The 23,971-nt window shown below is 43.6% G+C and overlaps 1 protein-coding gene across 1 annotated transcript in view; it reads left to right on the top strand.

Moving 5' to 3' along the window:
* The window catches only part of LOC147309286 (uncharacterized), a 35,824-nt gene extending 12,535 nt beyond the window's left edge, over nt 1-23,289 (top strand). Inside the window, exons 2-7 of the mRNA XM_086270955.1 lie at nt 10,720-11,769; nt 14,056-14,270; nt 14,571-14,780; nt 16,486-17,048; nt 17,648-17,739; nt 19,246-23,289. Coding sequence (XP_086127081.1) covers nt 10,720-11,769; nt 14,056-14,270; nt 14,571-14,780; nt 16,486-17,048; nt 17,648-17,739; nt 19,246-19,335 — 2,220 coding nt within the window. The 3' untranslated portion in view covers nt 19,336-23,289. The remainder of the gene's footprint in view (nt 1-10,719; nt 11,770-14,055; nt 14,271-14,570; nt 14,781-16,485; nt 17,049-17,647; nt 17,740-19,245) is intronic.
* Nucleotides 23,290-23,971: the final 682 nt, after the last annotated feature.

The following is a 23,971-nucleotide window of genomic DNA, read 5'->3' as shown; positions in this document are numbered from 1 at the left end:
TTGAGGATTTATAATAATGCACAGAGTCTACTTTCTTGGTCATGTTATCTGTGCTCCTTAGCTGTGTACTAGCTTGCTCATCGCCATTGTTTTGAATCAAAGGCAAGGTTGTTTCATTTCCACACAGTCCATTTACCTCCACGTTTACTTCTAAGCGATGAATTTTTGTCTCCAGTACTGCAATCTTCTGCAGGAGGCTGTGGTAGTCATCTGTGGAGAGGGAAGGCATCTTGTTGCTAGTTAGCCTAGCGGTTAGCACCTTTCCAGGCTATTGAGGCTGCTCGGTGCCCAGACGCTGTAATCAGGCTTCAGCTGTGTCTAGGCCACAGACACACGGAGCGCTGAGGACAAGGTAACTATAAAATGTTGCTGTTTCTGTTAAGAACACTCTAGTCCTAATGATCTACAAGTGTCCAGAAGTTATTGCAGGTAAGCTCACACGGAAAAAAGGGACAAAATCAGCATAAAAATCAATAAAAATCAATATAAGAAGCAAAGCATTCAAGAGCAAAGAGATGAAGCGTCCACACTCACAAAGGGGAGGAGCTGCGGTTTTTCGGCAGCTCCTCCCCTTGCGGCAGTTTCTGTCCATTAGCATGGCAGCCAAGCACAACAGTAAAAGAAGACTTTTCGTGCCCCGTTGTGCGTATCGCTACCGTGCTGGTCCCCTTCTTCTCTACAGTGTGACTCACCGGGATGTCAAAAGTGAGCGGCACCTCGTCCATGTTTGTGATGTGGCTGGGCTGGATGTGTTTGGCGGCGATGTGTTTGCTGCAGTAGGAGCGGAAGATGGCCAGCTTTTCCTTATAATCCGCTGGAAGTTGCTGCGCTACCGTAGTCCTGGTCCGGATGGAAAAATGGCACCGTTTCATAAAACGAAAGCACCAAGATGGACCTCCTTGGAAATGTTCAATGTTCATCTCTTCAGCTAGTGAAACTTCTTTGAGCCGAATGGTGACCGTCGAAACGCTTCTCCCGCTCGTTCTTTGCTCGATGATCCACCGCTCGAGTCTTTCCTCCAACTCGGGCCACCTCGCCTTATGTCCGCGGAAACTCAGCTGCGTTTTCTTGACCTGCCGGAGCTTGTTTTCTAGCTTCCTCCATTTGCGAACCATCGATTCGTTAATCTTAAATTCTCTCGCCGCTGCTCGATTTCCATGTTCCTCCGCATAGCTGATGGCCTTCAGTTTAAACTGTTTCATAAGCGTGTCTCTTTGCCATTTTCTTTTCTTTTTTTTTTGCTTGTCCCGTTTGGCTCTTTTGCCATCAGAATCGTTGTCTAAAGGCAAAGAAAGATGCCCAACGGATTTACTTTACCAAATTGACCATCCCAGCCCTGCCGTAATGGTCCATTTGATTCACCTTTTATTGTTTATTTTATTTTCACTTACTGAATACGGGACAGACTTGACTGGGGGAAAGAAGGGGAGAAAGAAAGAGGGAAGGAGAAACAGCTGAGAAGAGGGACGGGGAGAAGGACAAAAAACAAAAACCAACAGAAGGTTCAAGGTTCAAGGTTCTGTATTTGTCACATGCATAGTTATACAAGTATAACACACAGTGAAATGTAGCCTGACACGCTCCTCGACATATGCAAAAATTGGGGGGGGGGGTGTAGAGGAAGAACATTATATATATATATATATACATACATACAGTATATACACTGGGTGAATGTGCAGTAGTAGCAGCAAGCAGGTGAATTCTGTACATTAATATGAATAGACATCTGACTATTTTACAGGATAGACAATGTAAACATATTTAAAATTAAAGGAATTGAAATGTACATTGTGCCTTGGTTTAGTGTCTGGAAGAGTCCTGTCTCAGTCAATTATAGATGATGTGAGAGGGCGGGTGTGTGTGTTTAGGGCACAGATGGCTTGGGGATAGAAGCTCCTCTTGAGTCTCTCTGTCCTTGCCCGGAAGATGCGGAACCTTCTACCAGATTGCAGAAGTTGGAACAGTTTGTTGCCAGGATGGGACGGGTCCTTCAGTATCTGCGCTGCTCTAGTCCGGCATCTCCTGGTGTAGGTGTCCTGAAGCGCGGGGAGAGCAATCCTGCAGCAGCGTTCTGCTGTACGGATCACTCTCTGGAGAGCTTTTTGGTCCTTCACACAGCTGTTCCCAAACCACGATGTCATGTTCTGTGTGAGGATGCTCTCCACAGCGCCTGTATAGAAAATCCTGAGGATCTTTGGAGAGACCCTGAACTTCCTCAGTTGTCGTAGGTGATACAGGCGCTGCCTAGCCTTTTTGGTCTGGACCTGAATGTGGGCAGCCCATGTCAGGTCTGAGGAGATGTGGACACCAAGATACTTGAAGGACTGCACCCTCTCCACTGGAGCTCCATTGATGATAATGGGCTTGTAGTCTCTGTGCTGACCCCTTCTGAAGTCCACCACCAGCTCCTTGGTCTTGCTGACGTTCAGCTGGAGGTGGTTGTCCTGGCACCACGATGCCAGATTCTTCACTTCATCCATGTAGGCCGCCTCATCGTTGTTGGAGATGGCACCCAACACCACTGTGTCGTCAGCAAACTTCACAATGGTGTTGGAGCCATGGGTGGCCACACAGTCTGAAGTGTAGAGGGAGTAGAGCAGTGGCGAGAGGACACATCCCTGAGGTGCTCCTGTGTTGATGGTGATGCTGTTGGAGAAGCACCTGCCCACCCTCACCACCTGAGTTCTGCCAGTGAGGAAGTCCAACACCCATGCACACAGACGGCTGTTAAGTCCCAGATCCCTCAGCTTTGTGAACAGTCTGCAGGGCACTATTGTGTTAAACGCTGAACTGTAATCAGCAAACAGCATTCGCACATAGTTACCCTGTTTCTTGTCCACGTGGCTGAGAGTGGTGTGTAGGACGTGGGCGATGGCATCATCTGTGGATCTGTTGGATCTGTAGGCGAACTGCAGCGGATCTGTGGTGTCTGGGATGGAGGAGGAGATGATGTTCTTCAGCAGCCTCTCAAACACCTTCATTACTACCGAGGTCAGTGCAACTGGCCGGTAATCGTTCAGGGATGAGGGTTTGCTGTTCTTGGGCACAGGGATGATGGTGGATCTTTTGAAGCATGTGGGGACCACAGACTTCGCCAGGGACTCGTTGAAGATGTAAGTGAACACACCTGCTAGCTGGTCAGCACAGCAGCGCAGCAGACGGCCGGTGATGCCGTCTGGCCCTGCCGCTTTCCTTGTGTTCACTCTCCTCAGTGCCGCTCGGACGTCATGCTCCGCGATGCTGGTCACCGGTCTCTCGCTGATGACGTCACTGTCCTCGGTAGTCAGGCGGTAGATAGCATTAGCCGCCTGGCTAACCTCGAAACGGGCGTAGAACCGATTCAGCTCGTTGGTGAATGCAGAGTCGGCGTTGATCGGCGCAGTGTCCCTGGCTTTGTAGTCCGTAATGGTGCGTAGTCCGTGCCACATACTCCGTGTGTCGCCCTGGTGGAAGCGGGACTCCACACGTTCCCGGTACTGGCGTTTGGCATCTCTCACCGCGCGCCGCACGCTGTATGAGGCCGCTTTGTAGGCGCTCATATCGCCAGTGGCGAGACCCGCGTTGTAGGAGGCGGGTGAGCAGAAAAAAAAAAAGAAAGAAATAAAAAATGCATATATCAATCACCTGGATCACCTGCTGAGAAAGAAAAAAGAAAACAAGCAGAAGAGAACAAGAGTAATAGAATAAACAGCATCACAATGATATATGGGAATATGACAGTAAATACTAAATATTAAACATTATTGTGCAGCACATAAGATCAACAGAACACAGTGTGCTTTGAGGTAGGAGCCAAAAAGGGTGTAGTTTGTGGGTGTGATCACCCGTGTGTACACCTGTGAGCATGGACGCGCTTGTTTTTAAAAGGTTCCTTCATGTAATGATCTGCTAGAGGGTGTGTTGGGGGGGGGGGGGGGGGGCCACAGCCCCGTCCTCCAGGGCATGAAGCAGGTATGGAGGAGATCAAAACTCCAGACATCCAGAGGCCCCCAGAACACAAGAGACCAAGGAAGACCAACAGAGGGGCAGCCGCGCCACTGTCCCAGAAAGAGCTGAGGAGAGTCCCAGATGAGGGCTCACTCAGCAGCCGCGGAGCAGAAGCCAGGGGGAGTTGCAGTGACGCGCCTGTGAGCTCCGCCGGCAGCCAGCCGTGCCTGAGTGACCGAGCCCCAGGCCGAGAGGCCGGGGGCACCCCACCTCCGAAGTGGCCCGAGCGAGCCCCAGGCTCCAGGCCCCGATAAGCGGCCGCCAAGGAGTGAGCCGGTGTGTACCTGGACGCCCATCCCCGGACACAAAGAACCACCAACGCACCGATGTCTGAGGGAGTCCGCCACTGGCAGGGGAAGTGGTGGTAGGGGGAGATAGGCCTCCAAACCTTGGAGGGCCTGAGATGTCCCCAGAGAGGTGGCGCCTGACACCCAACCTGACATATAGACACAGAAATACAGGCACACACATATACAAACATCCATTCCCACCCTCATGCTCTCATATGCACTCACTCCACACTCAACCAACGTGGAGACAGACATAAAGAGACGCTGTACACACGATCACACTCCCCAAGCGTACTCTACGAACCGGGTCTAGGTACCCTTTGCCATTTTCAGGGTTGTTAAAACAACGATGTTCCACATAATGCACATACCTGTCCTTTTATACAGGTATGTGCGATTGTCCGGTATATACGATCAACGCCCACACTTCACCCTTTAGCGTTCTCATGGTGTTCTCTACTACGTCCTCCTTACAACACACAGGGCGCACTGCGCTATAGGGAGCGCCGTACTTTTTGAAGAAAATCCAAGACTTTTAAGTGCGCCTTATGGTCGTGAAAATACGGTACACGGCCCAGCCTTCCCTCTCCTTGTGCATCAGTGAGTCTTGGTTACCCATGACCCTGTCACTGGTTCACCACTATTCTTCTTTGGAACACTTTTGATAGATACTGAACACTGCAGACCTGGAACATGAAAGCTGTAGTGTTAGAGATGCTCTGACCCAGTCATCTAGCCATCACACTTGCTCAAAGCTTTACACATACTCATATTTGCTGATTTAAAAAATCAGCTTTGAGGACAAAATGCAAAAGCAAACACAAAAACCAAAGCACAAGCACAAAGAGACTTAGCAAAATCAACACAGGGATTTTATTTTAGAAACATGAACGGGTAGAAATCAAGGCTGAAACCTGACTGCTCATTACTGCCTTGGTTACCTGTTGAAGTTCAGGGTCTTTCTGTTAGGCTGGGGTTGACTTTCACTCAGCTTTAACATCGCTCTGGGTGCTGGTGCACAGACATGCTTAACTGGGACCAGTGGATTTTCTATCCCTTTCTGGTGAGGTCATGAACGCATCCACACACTTTCCCAACAGGTTATTAAACCCGAGCCAATCTGTCACCACAATTAAGGGATGCATCCAGTGTGAGCTAACCGCAGCCTATGGGATATTTGTCCCCATTAGGGGTGGGCGATATAAACGATATACAATAGAAATGATATAAATTTGGCCAACGATAGAGATTTTGACTATACCGCTCTATCGCGATAGCGCATGTTGATGATGTCATCAAGCTGCGCCTGTTTTGGTCGAAAGCATCGCAGTGTCTACAACCATTATCATCTGCAAATTATGGCGGGCGACAGTCATAGCAAAGAGATGAAGCACTTTTGAAATATGGGGAAAGCCAAAAACTGCGCTTCCTCCACTTCCGTAACATTGATTCTGTTAGGATGCCAGGGTTTTTGAGTTTATTATATTATTTATAATTTCTAGTCTTTGGGTTTTTGTTAGAGTCATGTCTTATGGTTTGTCTCTGTGTAATCCTTAGTTGCTGTCTCCCCTGTCCGCTATATCCCCGTGTCCAGTCAGTGTCTGTGTCTGCCCTGGTCCCACGTCTCTGTTCCCTCTGTTGTAGTGCCTGCATGTGAGTCTGTCTTTGTTCAGTCTGTGTTATGTGTTTCCTGTTTTACTTTGAAGGTCTCTGTCTTATCTCAGTGTGTTCGGTTTACGCTTCCTGGTCTCGTCAGTTCTGATTTGCCCCAGCTGTGTTTCCCTCCAGTTGTCCATTCCCTGATTGCTCCCTCTATGTATTTAAGCCCTGTGTTTCAGGTTGTCATTGTTGGGATCTACTGTTTATCTAGCTGTGTGTTCTGTCAGTCTTCCGGTGTAAGTTTATTTTGATATTTCCAGTTATGTTAAATTTGAGTTTAACATTAAAGCTGTTTTGAGTTCAAGTTTTGCCTCCGAGTGTCTGCACCTTGGGTCCTATTCCTGTCTGCACGCAGCCGTTCCATAACATTGATTCATTAATGTTGAATTCTCTCGCAGCTGCTCTGTTCCCATGTTGTTGCAGTACATTAATAACTAACCTCGTATTGTGGATGAATAATCTCAGTTGTTGTCCTGACTGAAGTTTGGCCCGTGTACTGCATCCTGCTATGCGACTGCATTTGTCCCTGACCACCAGAATCCCTCACGTTAACTTTTATCGAGTGGAAAAAAAAGTTGGCGTTCATCCTCCTGCTTCACTGTGCTAATGTTATGCTAACATAGCTGTGTCGCTAGCAATCACGTAGCACAACATTATATACCAGCTAGCCAAACTTCAGTAACCCTACAAACGTCACTGCTGTTTAGTTTCATTTATGTTGGAAGTGGTAGCAGAGCTGTACGTTTGAAATAGCTTCAAAAATCTCAGTCAGAACATGGTATGAAATGTTTAGGTGGAAACTAGCGAGCTAACTTCCTGTTAACTTCTAACTCCGTTAAATTTAATAAATCTGTTTTCATGGATGCCTGGATGTTAAACTTAATTGTTACACCTGGTAAAGCAGAAACGCTGATGATTTAATTAAAGATGAAAGAATTTAGACCGTTTTTAACTCTCAGTGTTCGTTTGACTTTTGGACCTGAAGCGGACGGAGTTTTGGACCCAGATTACTCCGTGAAGCTCCTCACTACGGCAGCCGTAATGCTCTGACAATCCATCAAGCAGTGCTGCTTACCAAAGTTGTACTAAAACATTTTTTAACAGATTTCTGCAGCCAAAATCGGTTCGAGGTCAGTAAGAACAACCAGAATTCATACATAAGGTACACTTTCGAGTTTTGAGAAAATTAAAGGATTTTAAGTCCTTATAGTGTGGAAAAATACGTTATACAGAAGAAAAGAATATATCGTGATATATATCGTTACCGCACATGCTTCAAATTATATCGCGATATGGATTTTAGGCCATATCGCCCAGCCCTAGTCCCCATGCACTTACCTAACATCCACCCACTCGCTCTCCAACAATGCCACACAAGGGTATGTGCGAGCCAGGGTCCACCATAGCCTGTCCTCCAACAGCTGGTGCTGGTGCACTGCTGCCTGCTCCATGCACATGACGGACTGGGTACAAGAATGCCTGGGTTTCAGCATCACTTGTAAAGTGAGGACCCTGTATCCACAGCGTTGGAGATCATTGGAGGCTTTATTTCCAATCATGCTTTTCTAATTACAGTGCTGTCGGGATGCTTCAGCTTCTTCCCTCAGCCTGAGCTGCCGGCTCATGTGTTCTGGTCAGCCTCCTTCACACCACACCCTTAACCCACTACTCCACCTCAGCTATGAACATAACCAACAATTGAAATTCAAAATACTGAGTCGCCACTTTACCTCTTGCTTTTACCTCCTTACGCAGATGCAGGGTATATCCTGGACAGGTCCACCACAGCAGATGCACAAAAAGACAGACAGCTGCACACTCTCAAATCCACACCTGTGGAAAATTTAGTATAAACAGTCCCTAGCATTTATGTCTTTGGGCTGTGGGATAAAACTGGAGTTTCTGGACAGAATCCATGCAAGCCCACAGATGAACTGTTAGCTAAAATCAATGGACAGCTGTTATACTTGGAAAGCTTAAAGTAGGGGAAGAATTGCAGAATAAGGCTACAACAGTTACAGGCTAACTGCCAGCATAGTTAAAACCCATGCATAATATTACGAAAGCTGGAAGTGCAGGGTTAATAGTTAAAGTGTAAACAAAATGATTTGTGAGCTGGGATGGTTGGCCTTGGTAGATGCACGCAACCTTTTCCATGAATTTGATTAAAAATGCCATGGATAGAACAACGTGTCTAAATAAAGCAGTGAGAGCTCAGGATGAAAAGTAATTTTGTTCCCCTATGAATCAAAATGTAAGTAAATGTTTCCGCCTATGCGCATTCACTCAGTTTGTACTACGGCTTAATGTTAATTGATGCAGAGAGACGTTAATCATCTGTTATGCAGCATACTGGAAATGACATCTCTTCAAAGTAAATGCCTTCAGAGACTCATCACATCAGAATTAATTGAGGTTGTTGAGTAAAACTAAAGCCCCTTTCACTCATGGACTTTATGCCGTCTGGAATCATTTCCAGTGCTGGAAATGCAGAAGAGGACAAGAAACAGGTCATCTTCATAAGTGTTTGTGATAAATCCTGTTGGGTAGAACTTTTAGAAACCAGAGAGGTGCTGCATGAAAAAAGCATTACTCCACCGAGAAATTCTGATGACTTTACTGCCACAAACTTGTTACAAACTATAGCTGCATTGGCACTGATCCAGTGTTGTAGTTGACACATTGGTGCAGGTATGCATGTCATGGGCCATTGATGCAGAGGACTCTGTCTTCATATGTTTTAGTTTATATTTGCTCGGTGTCATTTTAGTTCCTACGTTTGCTGTTTATGAATGTTATACCATAAATGTGCTGTTATGCAACTAAAGAAGTTTTTGTATGAAGTCACTTTATTCACGCAACCAAGGAGAAGTGATGGGCTATAATATGTGATCTCTCTTCACACAGTGGGACTGAACTGAAAAGGAACTGACTTTAGCAGCTTGCCTGCCTCTGCAGCTATACTTAGTGTTACCATAGCAACACCTCCCATCTGTCACCAGCACATGCTTTTAACGACAGACCATAATAATATGCAAACCCACTCACAGCCAACGCAGTGCCACCATGGTAATGAGAGGATGGCTTGAGTTTATCTCATCAAACATATGAGGCCATGTGCAGTACTGTACCTTGATGTACTCATGAGTATGTGGACGGTTATATATTCAAATATATTCAGTAATTGTTGAGTAATTGTATATTTGCATATGCCTTATTATAGTGTAAGTTTAACAGTGTAGCTCAGTGTGTGTTGAATTAACCAAGTGTTTCTACTTTAATCTTAGCTCTGTGTTTGGTCTCCACCTACTCGTGTGCATACCTGTGCAGCTGCTAAAGATTTACCAGTTTTAACTTCTAATTTACTAAACCATGTAGGGTGATAAATTCAAACAGGCGATAAGATGCTTTAGCCTACCCACAGTTGTTACCCATCTGCAAACCACTTTGCAGACCACCTCCATCCAAGGTTCTCATGATGTTTCTGATCTATAATCTCTGATTAGCACTGATCCTTCATGTATTATGTAACAGACCTGTAACACCAAATACAGGTTACTGTAGAAGCAGACTTTAACTAGAGTGATTGTCAAATTCTAAATTGGAGATAAAGTATCAGAATTTCAGGAGCAGGACCACACCTCCAAATATGCTCCTTCCAGTTCTCATCTATGTATGTTCCCCCAGTTCTACAAGCTGTTCATTCTCATTTACGTGCCCCACCTTCCCTGCCTTGTTAAATTCTTTAGCTTCTTCAATTCTATTTAGTACATGGGGACCTGCCAGGCCCGGTCAGGGTCTTCCCCAAACCGCAGCTCAATTCTTGTCCAAGCCATTCACCTTTACCTACTAAAACGCTATCAAACCTCAAATGAGGACGTGGGCCCAGTGAGGGGAAACACATATTTGAGATACCAAGTTAAAACTGTGACTTTTCTCATAGAGAGTTACTCCCTGCTGTGTTTTCAGTGTTATTAACTGAGTAACTGTGATGTAGATTAAACCATTGCTAAGCTGACACGAAATTAAATGAAATTTATAATGTTAACAGCCTCCAATCAGAAGCAGCCTGTCCACCTCCAGTAACCCCCGCCCTTGCTTAAGTATTTCCTGTATATGCATCAGTAAGAAGAGCTGTTTTTCACTATCAGAACTGGTTAAAATGGCCTGTATTTATATAGCGCTTTACTAGTCCCTAAGGACCCCAAAGCGCTTTACATATCCAGTCATCCACCCATTCACACACACATTCACACACTGGTGATGGCAGCTACATGTAGCCACAGCCACCCTGGGGCGCACTGACAGAGGCGAGGCTGCCGGACACTGGCGCCACCAGGCCCTCTGACCAGTTAGTGCACCAGGTATGCTTTCTTTTCCTTTAGAACCTCGTACTGCTAAGCACAGCAGTGACAGGAGCACTTTCATCCATGATTCACACCAACGTCTGCTTTGTGAGATTCTGCAGGAAAGCAGTCCTGTAGTTCAGATAGCCCTCTTTGACTCTGTCATCCTCCTCTGGGTGTCACTGTGTGACATCCATGTGTATCCATCTACCTATTAGCCTGAACTCTCGCAGGCTTCCTTTATGCATGTTGGTCACTGCCGCTCATTGGAAAGAATGCAAACCCATAAGCCGTCATTGTTATCATAATTATGAGATTTTAGTAGATTGGACTTTTGAATTGACTTCATGTTTTTAATCCAAGTATGTTTTTTTTTAAATTTCCGCTCCATTATAACCACAAAATGAATTACAACTACACGTATGTTTCCTCAGAGAGCTACGACTGGGCTAAGGAGGACAACACCTGAGCTAACAGACGCTAACCACGACAACGCTAGCTCCAGCAGCAATAACCCCGTCTGCCCTCCCTCTCCCCCACCGCTAGTCAGTGCAGTTACCATGGAGATGAGCTCATCAGCACCGCTAAGAGACATAGAAAGAGAGAGCCTTTTTAGCTGCCACAACCAGGAAGAGGACCAACTGTGTCTTCCTGGGGTCCATAGGGTGGAAGACGAGGCTGTAGGAGGAGAAAATAGGAAAGGAGATGAGTGTGACTATCTCATTTTTGAGATGGGAGATGAGAAAGGAAGAGACCTCAGTGAAAGTGAAGGAGGAGAGGATGAAGGGAGAGGGGAAATAGAGGGAGAAGATGGAAACGAAAGAGAAACAGAGAGTGATAGCTGGGAAAGAAGAGAGACAGAGGGAGATGATGAAAGCAGAGAGAATACAGAGGGTGGGGAGGTGGGGGGTGGAGAAGAGGGAGAAGACCCAGGAACAAAAGAAGAGGATAGCTGGATCAGAGGAATAGAGGAAGAGGCAAAAGAAGATGTCCTTTCAGATCTCCTCTTCCCCTCAGACAGTCTGCTGTGTCCTTCACCATCTGAGCCACTAGGCACCACCTCACATCCTCTGGAGGCCGTGTCACAAGAAGTTTGGGGTCCCGACTTCACAATCAGGGATGACCTCAGTGACAGCCACCTCAGTGACTGCCTCCAAGCAGAGCGTGTCATCGTGTACTCAGACAGCGATGCAGGTGAGGACCAGTGGTCAGCTTTTGCCCCCTCTGACATCACCAGCCAGATCGAAGAGGAGAGGAAGAAAGATGCAAGATTTGAAGAAGAGGAGAAGGCCAAAAGAGAGGAAGAAGACAATGAAGTCAAAGCAGATGCAAAAAATCAAGCGCAGAAGAGAGAGGTGGCGGTGGAGGAGTACAGGGTGGGAAGAAAGGATGATGATGAAGACCAGATGAGGTTGAGGAGAGATCTTTTCCTACGGTCTCCTTCAGTCAGCTCCACAGCGAGCTCCACAGACCCTGACAAGAAGGTGAGTTTGCTGTTTATATGTAGCCTGATGCAGAGACACGGCGGTGTTTTCTTTGTGCTTTTAACTTGGTTCAACACTTTTCACCAGACATTTAACAGAGATGAATTATGACAACAAAAAATGTTTGCCAAAATACAATAAGCTCCTCTGAGTGTTAAATACAACACTGTTGAGTGTTAAATTAACACTTTTGACAGTGTTATATGTTTAAAAGTAACCTAGTCAGTTTTGAAGATTAACAAAGACTAACACTGAGCAGTGCTGGTTTTCTAACACTGGAACATTTCTAACATTTTGAGTTATTTTCCAGTGTTAGAAAATCAGCACTGCTCAGTGTTAGTCTTTGTTAATCTTCAAAACTGACTAGCTTACTTTTAAACATATAACACTGTCAAAAGTGTTAATTTAACACTCAACAGTGTTGTATTTAACACTCAGAGGTGTGGACCCATATAGACACCCTAGATTTTGCTGTGTAACTTAAGCTATCTCTAAAAAGAAAAGCCTAAACTTAAATCAGAGCAGGTACAGTATAGGCACACATGAGCTTTATAAACTCTGGTCTTAACAGGGTGCCTGTCAGTTAGCCAACAGTAGATGGAGCTGTGTCTCTGTCACTCATCTGTTACAGTTTCTGACACTTTTCATCTGTACCACCCAAAACTGCACTGTCAGTGTCTGATAGAGGGAGCTGCAACATGTGCAATGACTGTAAGAGCCTTGAACCCATCACCCAGCATTAGCACTCGTAGTTTGTATCAGAATTCTAGGACATTAATTCAAGCATCAACTAAAGCGAACTCTGCAGTTATAACACAGACGAATCTCAGAAGTATTCATTGCTGCATTATAACAAACATGTCCATTTTAACAAGAAAAGGGAATAAAGATCATCGCTGCCACCTTGTGTCCAAACTGTGCAACCACAGCTGAAAGTGATAGCATAGTCCACTCAAAGGTGACATGAAAAGGCTAATTTACACTGTGGATCCCTGCTCTCACATACTGTCATAGGTTTAACACTGACTGTGAAGCTGGATTTAAAAATACGTGTTTGAAGTTTTTAGAACAAGTTTAGCGCCGTCTTGTACCAATACAGAACGTGATGTCACTGAGTTGGTTGGTTGCTGCTAATAGACTTAGATTAGTTTCTGTTAGCTAACTAGTAACAGAATCATTAACTCATTAAAACTAAAACTCGGTCTATATCTATATCAGTTTTATACGAAACCAAGGACATGCTGTCCATTTCTCTCTGTCCTGTAGGGTTTTTATGAGAGAGAAGACAAATATGTTGTAAGTTTTCACAGTTTATTATGAAAACGGTTAAAATTTCAATGGACCTCAGTCTCTTTGGCTCAGAGACAAAAGGCTGTGTGTCTTTCTGCTCACTCAGGAGACCCAAATGAACAAAGAGCCCCACACTCAGACACTAATGCTTTTATTATGTGTGGTAAACAGGGCTCTAAGGTGATTGGTCAAAAGTTGGAGGAAAGCCACAGTTCTATTTATCGGGCTGAGATCCAGCACTTTGGCTCACGTTTTTTCTTCTGCATCTTTCTGGGCATTTCCTTATTTGGAGATGCCACTTCACCCATCACCATGGCAACCACCTCTTGTCCTCCATCAGGTCTGATGTATGGCCTTGTTGTCTTGTAGGTACTACAACCTCGTCCACACTCTTAATAATAAAGTGTGCGTGTTAGTCCCCATAGGGAAATAGTTCCTCTGCATTTAACCCATTCACCCAGTGAAGCAGTGGGCAGCCACCAATGCAGCGCCCGGGGAGCAGCGTGTAGGGACGGCACCTTGCTCAGGGGTACCTCAGGGTAGCCGTTCCGTGGAGTCGAACCCCCGACCTTCCGATCATGGGGCCACCACTCTACCTACTGAGCTATCTCTGCCCTTGTGATGGGGTCTTAGTCTGTCGCTATCAGAATGAATCCAAAACTGTTCTGCAATACACTGTGAGCAGTATTAGACAAAACACAGATATGTGATGCTAATTATGAGACATTAGCCTGACAGATAGAAAGAAATCCCAACAGTCCTTTAAACAGTAAGTGTTTTTTTGTTGTTTAACTAACTGCACTGAAACTGGAAGCTCCACTTGTTAACCTTAATGTTTGAGTTTATAAAGCACTTTATGAATGAAAACAGTCTGGAGGAGAGCCTGAGTCATGTGACAGATGGTTCACCTGATATGCCCAGCCTGGCTGTCGGACTCTAGCTGAGTCAAAGAGTCACTGGCTGTTTGCTAACCCCACATTTAATCTCTCCCGTCAGGTCCCTGTAGATTTCTGCGTGCATGAAGAGACCCAAAGTGAAAATGTCTCTACTGAGCATGTGGACTTCCTTTTGGCCCGTCAGCAGTGGAAGAAGATGGAAGAAGAGGTCAAAGGTCAGCCTATCCCAAAACCGGGACTGAGAGCTCAGGGGAGCTTCCAGGGCACCCACTCCTCACTGTATCCCCCCACTCGCAGTCCCCGGCTCAAACACAGGTAAATCTTCACCCTGGAGTCTTAGTCATCCTCACCGTAAATATTTTCTACTACAGCCTTCGTTGAGGTTTCAAGGACTCAACCTAAAAATGCGTCATACAATTTATAGTGCTAACAGACGCTGTAGAGTGACAGTGGAATAGTTTTCAGGGCTCATGCCCAGCAGTAAAACAAAGAACAATGCACCACATTAACAAGATGAGTCCTTCAGCCAACATAGTACACTTAGCAAGTAGCTAGTACGCTGTAGGTTTCACATCCTTCTCAACTTGAGTGTGGTTTCCTCCTGTCCTATACAAGGGAAATTCAAATCCCCATGCCCAGGGAACCTCCTCTGTCCTCCACCCTGTCCCCTAGCTCAGAGGACTCAGGTCTGGATGATTCGTCATACCGCAGCACCCTGGAGGAGCCTGAGACTGCAGTGGAGAGAGAGATCCGATTGACTCTAGAGAGAGAGGAACGACACCGCAGGGAGAGGGGGATGATTGCACATGGCCTCCCAATACCCAGGTACAGCAGCCAAAAAGTCCTAGTCTACCACTACACACCAGCAGTAATTGGCTCTGCTGTATTGTGCAATCATGAAAACTCACATAGCAACAGAATGCAGTCCTTATGATCTCAAAGGCACTTAAATGCACCTAGATAGAATTTTCATTCATTTGAAAGCCTTGCCTCTCAACTGTCACAAGCTCTGGTAGTAACCAAAAGAGTGACATTATGGATACAAGCGGCAGAAGTGAGCTTTCTTCGAAGGACTGCTGGCCTCTCCCTTAAAAATAGGGTGAGGAGCTCAGATCGAGTGGTGCAGAGTAGAGCCGCTACTCCTCCGCATTGAAAGCAGCCTATTGAGGTGGATGCCTCACTGGAGAGGTGTTTCAGACATGTCCTATAAGGAGCAGGCCCCAGGGCGGACCCAGGACATGCTGGACAGATAACAACTCTTATATGTTGTGGGAATGCCTCGATGTTCCTACGGATAAGCTGGAGGAGGTGGCTGAGGTGTAGAGGGAAGTCTGGGCAGCCTTGATGATGGATGGATGGATGGATAAATGATGGCTAGATAAATGGACAGACGGATGGATAGATATAAGGAAAGATGGATGGATGGATGGATGCATGGATGCATGGTTAGATAAATGGATGGATGGGTGAATGGATGGATGGCTATATGGATGGATAAAGTTACGTTGAAACCAAGCACACCATTGTTGTTCTTGTGACATTACCAATAAGTTTGATGTGTCAGATGGCCCTCTTCCTATTGAAAAAAGTTGTATCCAAGATGGCCGACTTCTAAATGGCCACCATGGTCACCGCCCATCTTGAGGAGTTTTCTCCTCACATATACTAATGTGCCACAAACAGGACTTTAATATCACCAACCATTCCCATGTTATTACGGTGTATTCATATAAATGGCCCACCCTGTAGATAGAATTGAAGATTAACTATAAGGAGTAGGAACTGTTTTTTTTTTCTGATTGCAGGGTATTCAAGTTTGGGGAATACCCTGTTAGAACTAGATTTTTCAAGTGATTTTGATGGACCTGAGTGTGAAATAAGGATACTGCCCTTTTGTATGTGCTTGTCAGTCATAAAGTGTCTACATTTTTGTCTATTTTACTTTATTGGAGGCCACCATTTACAATATCTATATAATATTAATTTTATTCAATGAGAAACTGAAACGATAAACTCATCATGAAAGTGTTTACTGAGGCCATGGGTCAAGCATGCTGACTCTTGAGTTACTGTACCTCCTGCTGGCCAGGTTAGCAGCACTTTCACATCGATGTTCATTTTTACGCAGACCCCTAATAAAAGTTGACATTAAAGTTGCCATGGTGTCTGTGATAGCAAGCATTTGTCTATTTATTTCTCTTCGTTAAGCTCTGGTTTGGCTTCCATCAAATGTAACTGTTAGTGTCCCAGTGAAGGTTGTACATGTTTGTTTATTGCTGGGCAGGTAATCATTTGATTAAGCTTTTAAGAAGTGAAATCTAATTAAAATTGCTGTCTGTACCCATCACCCTACAACCAAAATAAACCCAACCTATTGAGTTAAAAGAAGTGCATAGAAGAGTGATAGTTCTACTGTAGAAACACATTTTAGACAGAATAATTCAGAAAGGATTCTGAATATTTGTCAAAATGACCCAAAACCCCTCCATTCAAAACACTTAACATTCACATTGTTCTTTTCTGTATGCAGGCCATCCAGCTTGCAGACAGGACGATCTCCACCCAGACCTCCAGCCTGCCGCACCCCGACACACTCCATCTCCCCAACTCCTTCCTGTTCCTCGTCCCTTCCCCGATCTGTCTACCATGAAATGACAGCTAACAATGTCATCATCCTGGAGCCTGATTCCTCTAGCCCCGCCTCCAGGAATCGTCTGCTCTCTTCTGCAATCGGCGGCCTTTCCGATTGGCCAGCAAATTCAGATGCAGTGCCTTCCGTTAATGTCATTGTTGTAGAAACCTCCAATCTGATCATTCGCAGTGCGTCTGAGTTCTGCCTAAGCTCCACCCAACTGTCCGTGGAACCGCAGGAGAGCACCTTCACGTCAAATCCTTTTTTCAAGCTGCGCTCACTCAGCAGCCAGTCACTGGTGGAGCAAGAGATCAGGATGGTGAGGCAGAGGGAGGAGGAGTGGAAAAGGCAGAGGGAGGAGATGTGGAGGAGGAAAAGAGAGGAGGAGTGGAAGAGAGGGAGAGAGCGGTACGATACTGTTTTGGTGTCTCCGGGTCTGAGTGATAATGTTACGTACAACGGTATGTATCATCCACACAACTAAAACACTAATGATGTAGGAAGCACACAACCTAACATACTAGAAACCTTTTATTTTATTGTAGATTTATTCAAATGAGTCAGTGTTTGAATGTGTTTGAATGTAAGACCGTGTGCTTAGGCATAGATAGGTAAAAGAGTCCACATTTAAGTTTCTAACAAATTTCTCTTTCTCTTTCTGAGTGCGAGATCTCGCAAAAGTCCGTCTTAATTTTTTTTTCTCCCATGTCCCCTGCGGGGCTCCGTATGTTCATGATGTTAGCCAACACTAACAGTTTTCACTGCTGAGTGAAAACAACAATTGCTAAGTCAAACAGGTCAACAGCACAGTGTTAATCTGTTACCAATATGACACATAAATCAGCCTTTGATGTATGCTTCACCACTAAAGGCTTTAATGAGGACTCCCTTTTTTATGATTGGTGACATCTTGGGAAAATTTCCCAACAAGCATCTATAAGTGTTTCCGGATCTGAAAAGAAATGTTAGAAAAATGTCTTATAGACTGTGTAGTTCTCAATTAGGCCCTAATTCATATATGCTGATGATGCTGTGGGAACTTCCTCTGTTTTGATACCAGTGTCAGTGGTTCCAGACAGAAGCGTCTCCTCCCCGTCATCCCCCTCCAGGACCCGCAAAATAGAGCGATCCAGTTTGTCTTGTGACCACAAGGTTGGCAGACTCACACACACATTCATATGCATGCACTCTACAGCTGTTGTAGAAGACAAAGTTGTGTCAGCACCAAAGTCTGGAAATCATTATGCACACCTCTAATACAAATGAGCTGACAGAGAGTCAGAGCTAAATTGAGGTTTTCTTTTAACTTTAACGAGAAATTCTTCAGAAATAAAATTTTAACCATCAGAGAAAAAAGAATTCATAGCTGCCCCATATGAAGTGCATTAAATGCAGGAACTTTAATAACTGCTTACTTTACCTAGGCTCTTCCTCTCTTATCATCTTTCTAAGTTGACTAAACCATGAATGCGCCTCAAACAATTTTCACTATTATTTAATGCTTAAATATGATTATTCTATCTTCATCAGCAGATTATGTACCACAGGCTTCTAAGGTGGCCACAAACAAATGATTTCTAAACTTTCTTTTATTTTAAAATACAGTTGCTGTCAAACAGTTAAATGGTCATTTTCAAAGTAATGGTTTATAGAGTGCATGATAGCAGAGAATGTAATGATGCTGTTTAAACTGTCACTCTGACTTTCGTTTGTACATCACCCATTGTATATGTCATACACATTGTTTCACTCATTTTTTACCCTACCTTTCTGACTCATCAATCAGTTGGATTGATCGCACCTTTCATTCACCAGTTCACAATTTAGCAAATATATTCATTATTTACCTCATTTCATCGAACCATTACACCTGCATCACTTTATCCAGCATTTCTGTTACATCTTCTCTTCATTTTTCTTTCTCTCTAATGTCCATCCATCCATCATCCATCCATCATCCATCCATCCATCCTCCATCCATCATCCATCATCCATCCATCCATCCATCATCCATCCATCATCCATCATCCATCCATCCATCCATCCTCCATCCATCCATCATCCATCCATCCATCCATCCATCCATCCATCCATCCATCCATCCATCCATCCATCCATCATCCATCCATCCATCATTCATCCATCATCCATCAATCCATCCATCATCCATCCATCCATCCATCCATTCATCCATCATTCATCCATCCATCCATCCATCCATCCATCCATCCATCCATCCATCATCCATCCATCCATCCATCATTCATCCATCATTCATCCATCATTCATCCATCCATCCTCCATCCATCATCCATCATCCATCCATCCATCCATCCATCCTCCATCCATCCATCATCCATCCATCCATCCATCATCCATCCATCCATCATTCATCCATCATTCATCCATCATTCATCCATCCATCCATCCATCCATCATCCATCCATCCATCATTCATCCATCATTCATCCATCATTCATCCATCCATCCATCCATCCATCATCCATCCATCCATCATTCATCCATCATTCATCCATCCATCCATCCATCCATCATTCATCCATCATTCATTCATCCATCCATCCATCCATCCATCCTCCATCATCCATCCATCCATCTTTGCTCCAGTGGTTCAGCTGAGTCTTCCCCTCCCTCCAGTTCCCTCCTTCCCTCTCTTCAGTGCCTCGACAGCAAAATGCCATGGCACAACGATGGGAGGCCTCCCTACTAGCCAATCAGAAGAAGTAAGCAACGGTACTGCTCAGCTGTCAGACATTGTAAAAGCCAAAATCAAGTCCCCTGCCTGTTTCTTCCTTAGTTTTGCTCTCAGTCAGTCCCTTGTATCGGCAGCCAATGTGTTTTACAACATTTGTCAGAGCTATGGGTTATAGCTCAAATGTGGGTTTTTCACCTGGACACCACAGAAGAAGAGAACTGTTTCTCGGTTTCAATGATTTCAGTAATTTACCTGAGCTGGTTTTCTCACAATGTCTCAGTGGCTTTAAAAGTCAGACTATCTAAAAGAGTCCGACACATTGGACCTGCCTGTAACGTCACTTTTTCCTTTATATAATAATTCCTGTGGACAGATTACCTAAAGCTGTATAACAAACATAAGTATATATAAGTCTTAATCTGCAGTCATGCTAATCCCACTGGTTTTAACATGTGATATTTAATGTGAATTTTCACATTTTAACATTTGTGATTTTCTCCTCGATATATGATATTTACAGCACTTTGATAACTAGATATGGCTGAGCTAAGGCACTAGTAGAACTATTTATTGACATCTGTTTTATGTGAATGACTGACTCGAATGCAGTGATTTTCAATTTTACTTCTTGGCAGTCACATGCTCGATTTTAATGACTTTATATGTGAAAATATTGTAGCTATGCATTGCAGAGATGCAGACAAGATGTTGCATGTTGTTTTCTTCACAATAACAGTTCATGTATTTTAAAGGTGCCACGCCAAACTTTGAAAATCACTGCCTTAATGAAGTGTTACAATGAGCCATTGATCCAAACAGTTTGGATGTCCCAGGTTTCCTAAAGAGCTACTTTTGCTTCTTTGATGAAGGTCAGCTGTTAGCACAGGTTCTGATCAGTGTGTTAAATATACACTCTACCTTCCTTTAGGCCCTTATTGGCACACGTGTCAATTTTGAGGAAAGCTGTTAGTGTTTTAAACAGTTTAAGTAGCTTCTGTTAAGTGGCTGCATGATCTCGATGAGAGCAGCTCATAAAGGGAAACTTGCCCTTGCATGATGGATCCTCCCCCTTTAGTTTTAAACATTAATAGTTTGCCTTTGGCATCCACACTGTATTGTTTTCATCCTCTCAGTAGTTGGCCTACAGCCTTTTTACTTTAGGAACCAAAAGAAAATGTGTAATTTCTGCTCTGCAACCTGTGTTGTTGTGTGTGCCACAGGCTTTTTTCCATCATGAGCCTAGCTATCCCCCGAGAGTCCAAGGTATAAGGACGGAGTCTACTCTTATCTAGACTGTAGATAAGTTAATTAGTTTAGGTTAACTTCACACCATCATACAAAAAATGGACATCATAGAGCCTGTGTTTCATCCTGAAGTAAAACAAATAAGGAACAAAGATGTATCTCAGGAAAAGGATTACTGTGCAATGGAACTGAAGAGAAGTGAAAAAGTTAAAAGAGGACAACAGTTATTCGAATATGTTGCCAGATAGCTTGTAGCTAATGCCTCACCAACAACTTCCATCTATAAAATGGATGAAAGATCTCAAGCTGAAACAAACGTTTGCACGGCCGTGTCCCCGTGCTGTTTGAGCTTTATAATCATCCCCAGACAAACACGCTTCTCTTGGAGTGATACAACCTGGCCAAACCCTGTATGGCTCCACAGTTATGGAGGCGAGGGCTCGTCACAGCTCTGACCACAAGATCTAGTCAATATTTTTACAGATTTTTATCGCCTGTCTTGATTCTTACAAAGAGAGATTTATCGTATTGTATTTTTGCTGCATATATTTATGAACTGAGCAGTGCTTATAAATTCTTAAAACTTTTATTTGTAAAAGGTTTATAACATATTGTGATGGTAAGATTATTGAAAACTTTCCATGTTTTTTAGAAGCTGATATTTCCGTGTGGTGTGTGCATATGTGCACGAGTGCATACCAATCCATCCTCCTTACACATGGGACTTACACATGAGTGGCTCTGGCTTCTGCAGTATGACTCCAGAGTACGTCCACTAGTTTGGATAAAAGGTGCGTTCAAGTCAGCTCAGGATGCAGGATTTCTCTGTCACAGGGAACAACACCAGACAGGAATGCAGCAGATTGTTTGGGATCACTTTATTTTAGCTGTGCTACACTGCAGTGTATTACTGAATAAACTATATTACAGTATCTCAAACTACCTAGCTAAACCTGCGAGTCACTGTGCAACCTGAAGCTAGATCCACAGCTCAGTAGATTATAGTAGTTTGGCTTACCTTTTCTTTACCTTCTGCCCTACCTTCCTAATATTTTAATCCTACATTTACAACTTTTTATGACAATGTTAAAGTAATACTACTTTTCAAGTGCTGAAGGTGTTGTTAGATACTATAATTAGCTTTGTATCCACACTAGGTGTTATAGTTTCAACTTGAAATTGAAGGCGAAGCTTTAAGTACCTTAAATAGAAAGATTGCTAATAGAAGGCTGCAAAAAAACTTTCCCACTGAGTATTTTTCACCAGCCACTCTGATCAGTATGCTGGTGGTAATTTTTTAAATAAGACAGAGGTCCATTTTTAGGTGCTTGATTGACATGCTCCGTCTTGTGTGATTAACACACTGGCCAGTTACTAATAAACATAAGGAACTATGTTGTTCAGATTTTTCACTCAGTTAATATTTTCCTTTAAATCCATGTAGCAATATTAGTGCTCAAATGTTAACAGTGCATTTGGCTCTTTGGTGATGTATCTCCTCCAATCAGCTTCCAGCTGTTAACCGCCTACTCCACCGCACTGCACATATTCTGGCAATGTTAACCTCCACCTGAAAAGATGGTGTTGACCACAAAACCATCACTGGCTTCAGTTAAGCTGTAATATAACAATAACGGCCATAGTGAACAGCATCAGCTTTTATGCCCATCTTTATATACAGTCTTTATACACACCCTTGTGGAACAGCTAAAAGCTGGAAAAGCTTTTGACTGGAAAGCTGGAATTCTGGAATGAAAGTAGACGACTTCAATCCAAAGATAATGCTGACTGGCGTCTGACCCCTGACCCTGGACACACTGTCAGTGACTCGTGGAAATGAAGCAGTAGCAACCATGCTACAAAGAAAATAGTCCTAATTTAATAAACCTGTCACAACTATTCTTTTTTTTTTCCTCCCCAAAACATTCAGTTTGCCTTACTCCAAAATATACGGTTAAGGTAGGTCTACCACCTACGATGGCTCAGACCTGGTTAGATTACCAGGATAATTAATACATCAGTGTTGTCCATCTAAAGATTTTTGTTGGAGATTTAGTTCAATTTTATTTATACAGCATCAAACAACACTGTAAGGTAGACCCTACAATAATAATGTCGGATTATTCACACATATATCAGTTATTACTGCTAGAAATGGCCTTTTGCTGACCACATATTGGAAACTGAAATACAGAAAACAAATGCAACTAAAAATTCAACTCAAAGTGCAAAATGTACACCCCCACCCCCTGATCAGAGGTCACAGAGGTCGCAGACTGCACTTAGATGCTGTGTTAATGCTTTGGGAAGTCTGAATATGCTGCTTAAATCTCTGTGTTATGAATTCTGAGATGTGTTGAATGCACTCTGTGAGAACAGGATGAAGGGTCAGCATGTTTCTGTGTTGCTGTGATACTGTATTATAACCTGGATTACACTGTACTGTGCACTCAGTGATCAGCCTGTAATTTCAAGGATTTGAGTCCACATCCACACCTGGCTGCAGTTTTACTTTAAGTTTTGTTGTTTTTGCATTTAATTTTGTTTAGTTTTGGAAATAAATTGAATTTAGATTTCAGATGTACTTCTCAGCTGGTGCAAAGGTCCGATCTTCAGTGTGGAGTCACAGATGTTTCCCTCATACGTGTTATTTATGTGTATTAGTTTGTTTGCATCCACATTCACTCATTTATTATTGCCAAATAAAGGTGTGGTGATCTTAAATAAAGCATAACTCCTGAGTGGTGCTCAGCGTTTCTTTATTCTCCATCAACCACATTCACCTACACAACTAGAAACACCAAGTAAACGAAGTGAACTGCTGCATTGTATATTTAGCTGTACTTGGTCTTAATTTTGTTTTAGTTCTAAACACTTTCAGGAGAAATGTACTTCAAAATAACACAAAAAGCATAGAAGAGCTAACCTGGAGTCTGGATCTGCAGATTTCCACTGTGTGTTCACAGGGTGGGACTCACAGGGTGGGACTCACCCACTCGGATTAGGATGAAGCACATTTATTATGGGATATCACCATGGACACACACTTTTACAGCAGACATGGTCGTGACAATTTCTAATCTCGTTTTGTTTAGGCTTCTCCATATAATGACAATATATAAAAATAATAACATGATTCTGAAAATGTCCATGCTGAAAACTGGCATGACCCCAACAAGCTTCAGTGTCCCTGAGAGACAAGTACAATAAAAAAGTAATATGCATCAAGCAAACATTTAATTACATGCAACATTCTCTGACTGGAAGAAATTAGTTTAACATTTAAACCTATTTTCTGCACATTCCAGCACATAAAATAAAATATTTTTTGTGTTTACACTCAGTCTTTCAAATAGATGCAAGTAAAACACAGCAGAAAATAAATAAAGTCAAAGACTCAGCGGTCCTGTTGCTCTATTTTCA

Source organism: Aulonocara sp. 'chitande type north' Nkhata Bay, linkage group LG18, assembly GCF_057382095.1.
Source record: "Aulonocara sp. 'chitande type north' Nkhata Bay isolate Kocher_YH1m ecotype deep benthic linkage group LG18, A_spYH_male_GT1.1, whole genome shotgun sequence".
NCBI lineage: Eukaryota > Metazoa > Chordata > Actinopteri > Cichliformes > Cichlidae > Aulonocara > Aulonocara sp. 'chitande type north' Nkhata Bay.
The sequence above is the reverse complement of the archived record's forward strand: the minus strand, read 5'-3'. Positions and strand labels throughout refer to the sequence as shown.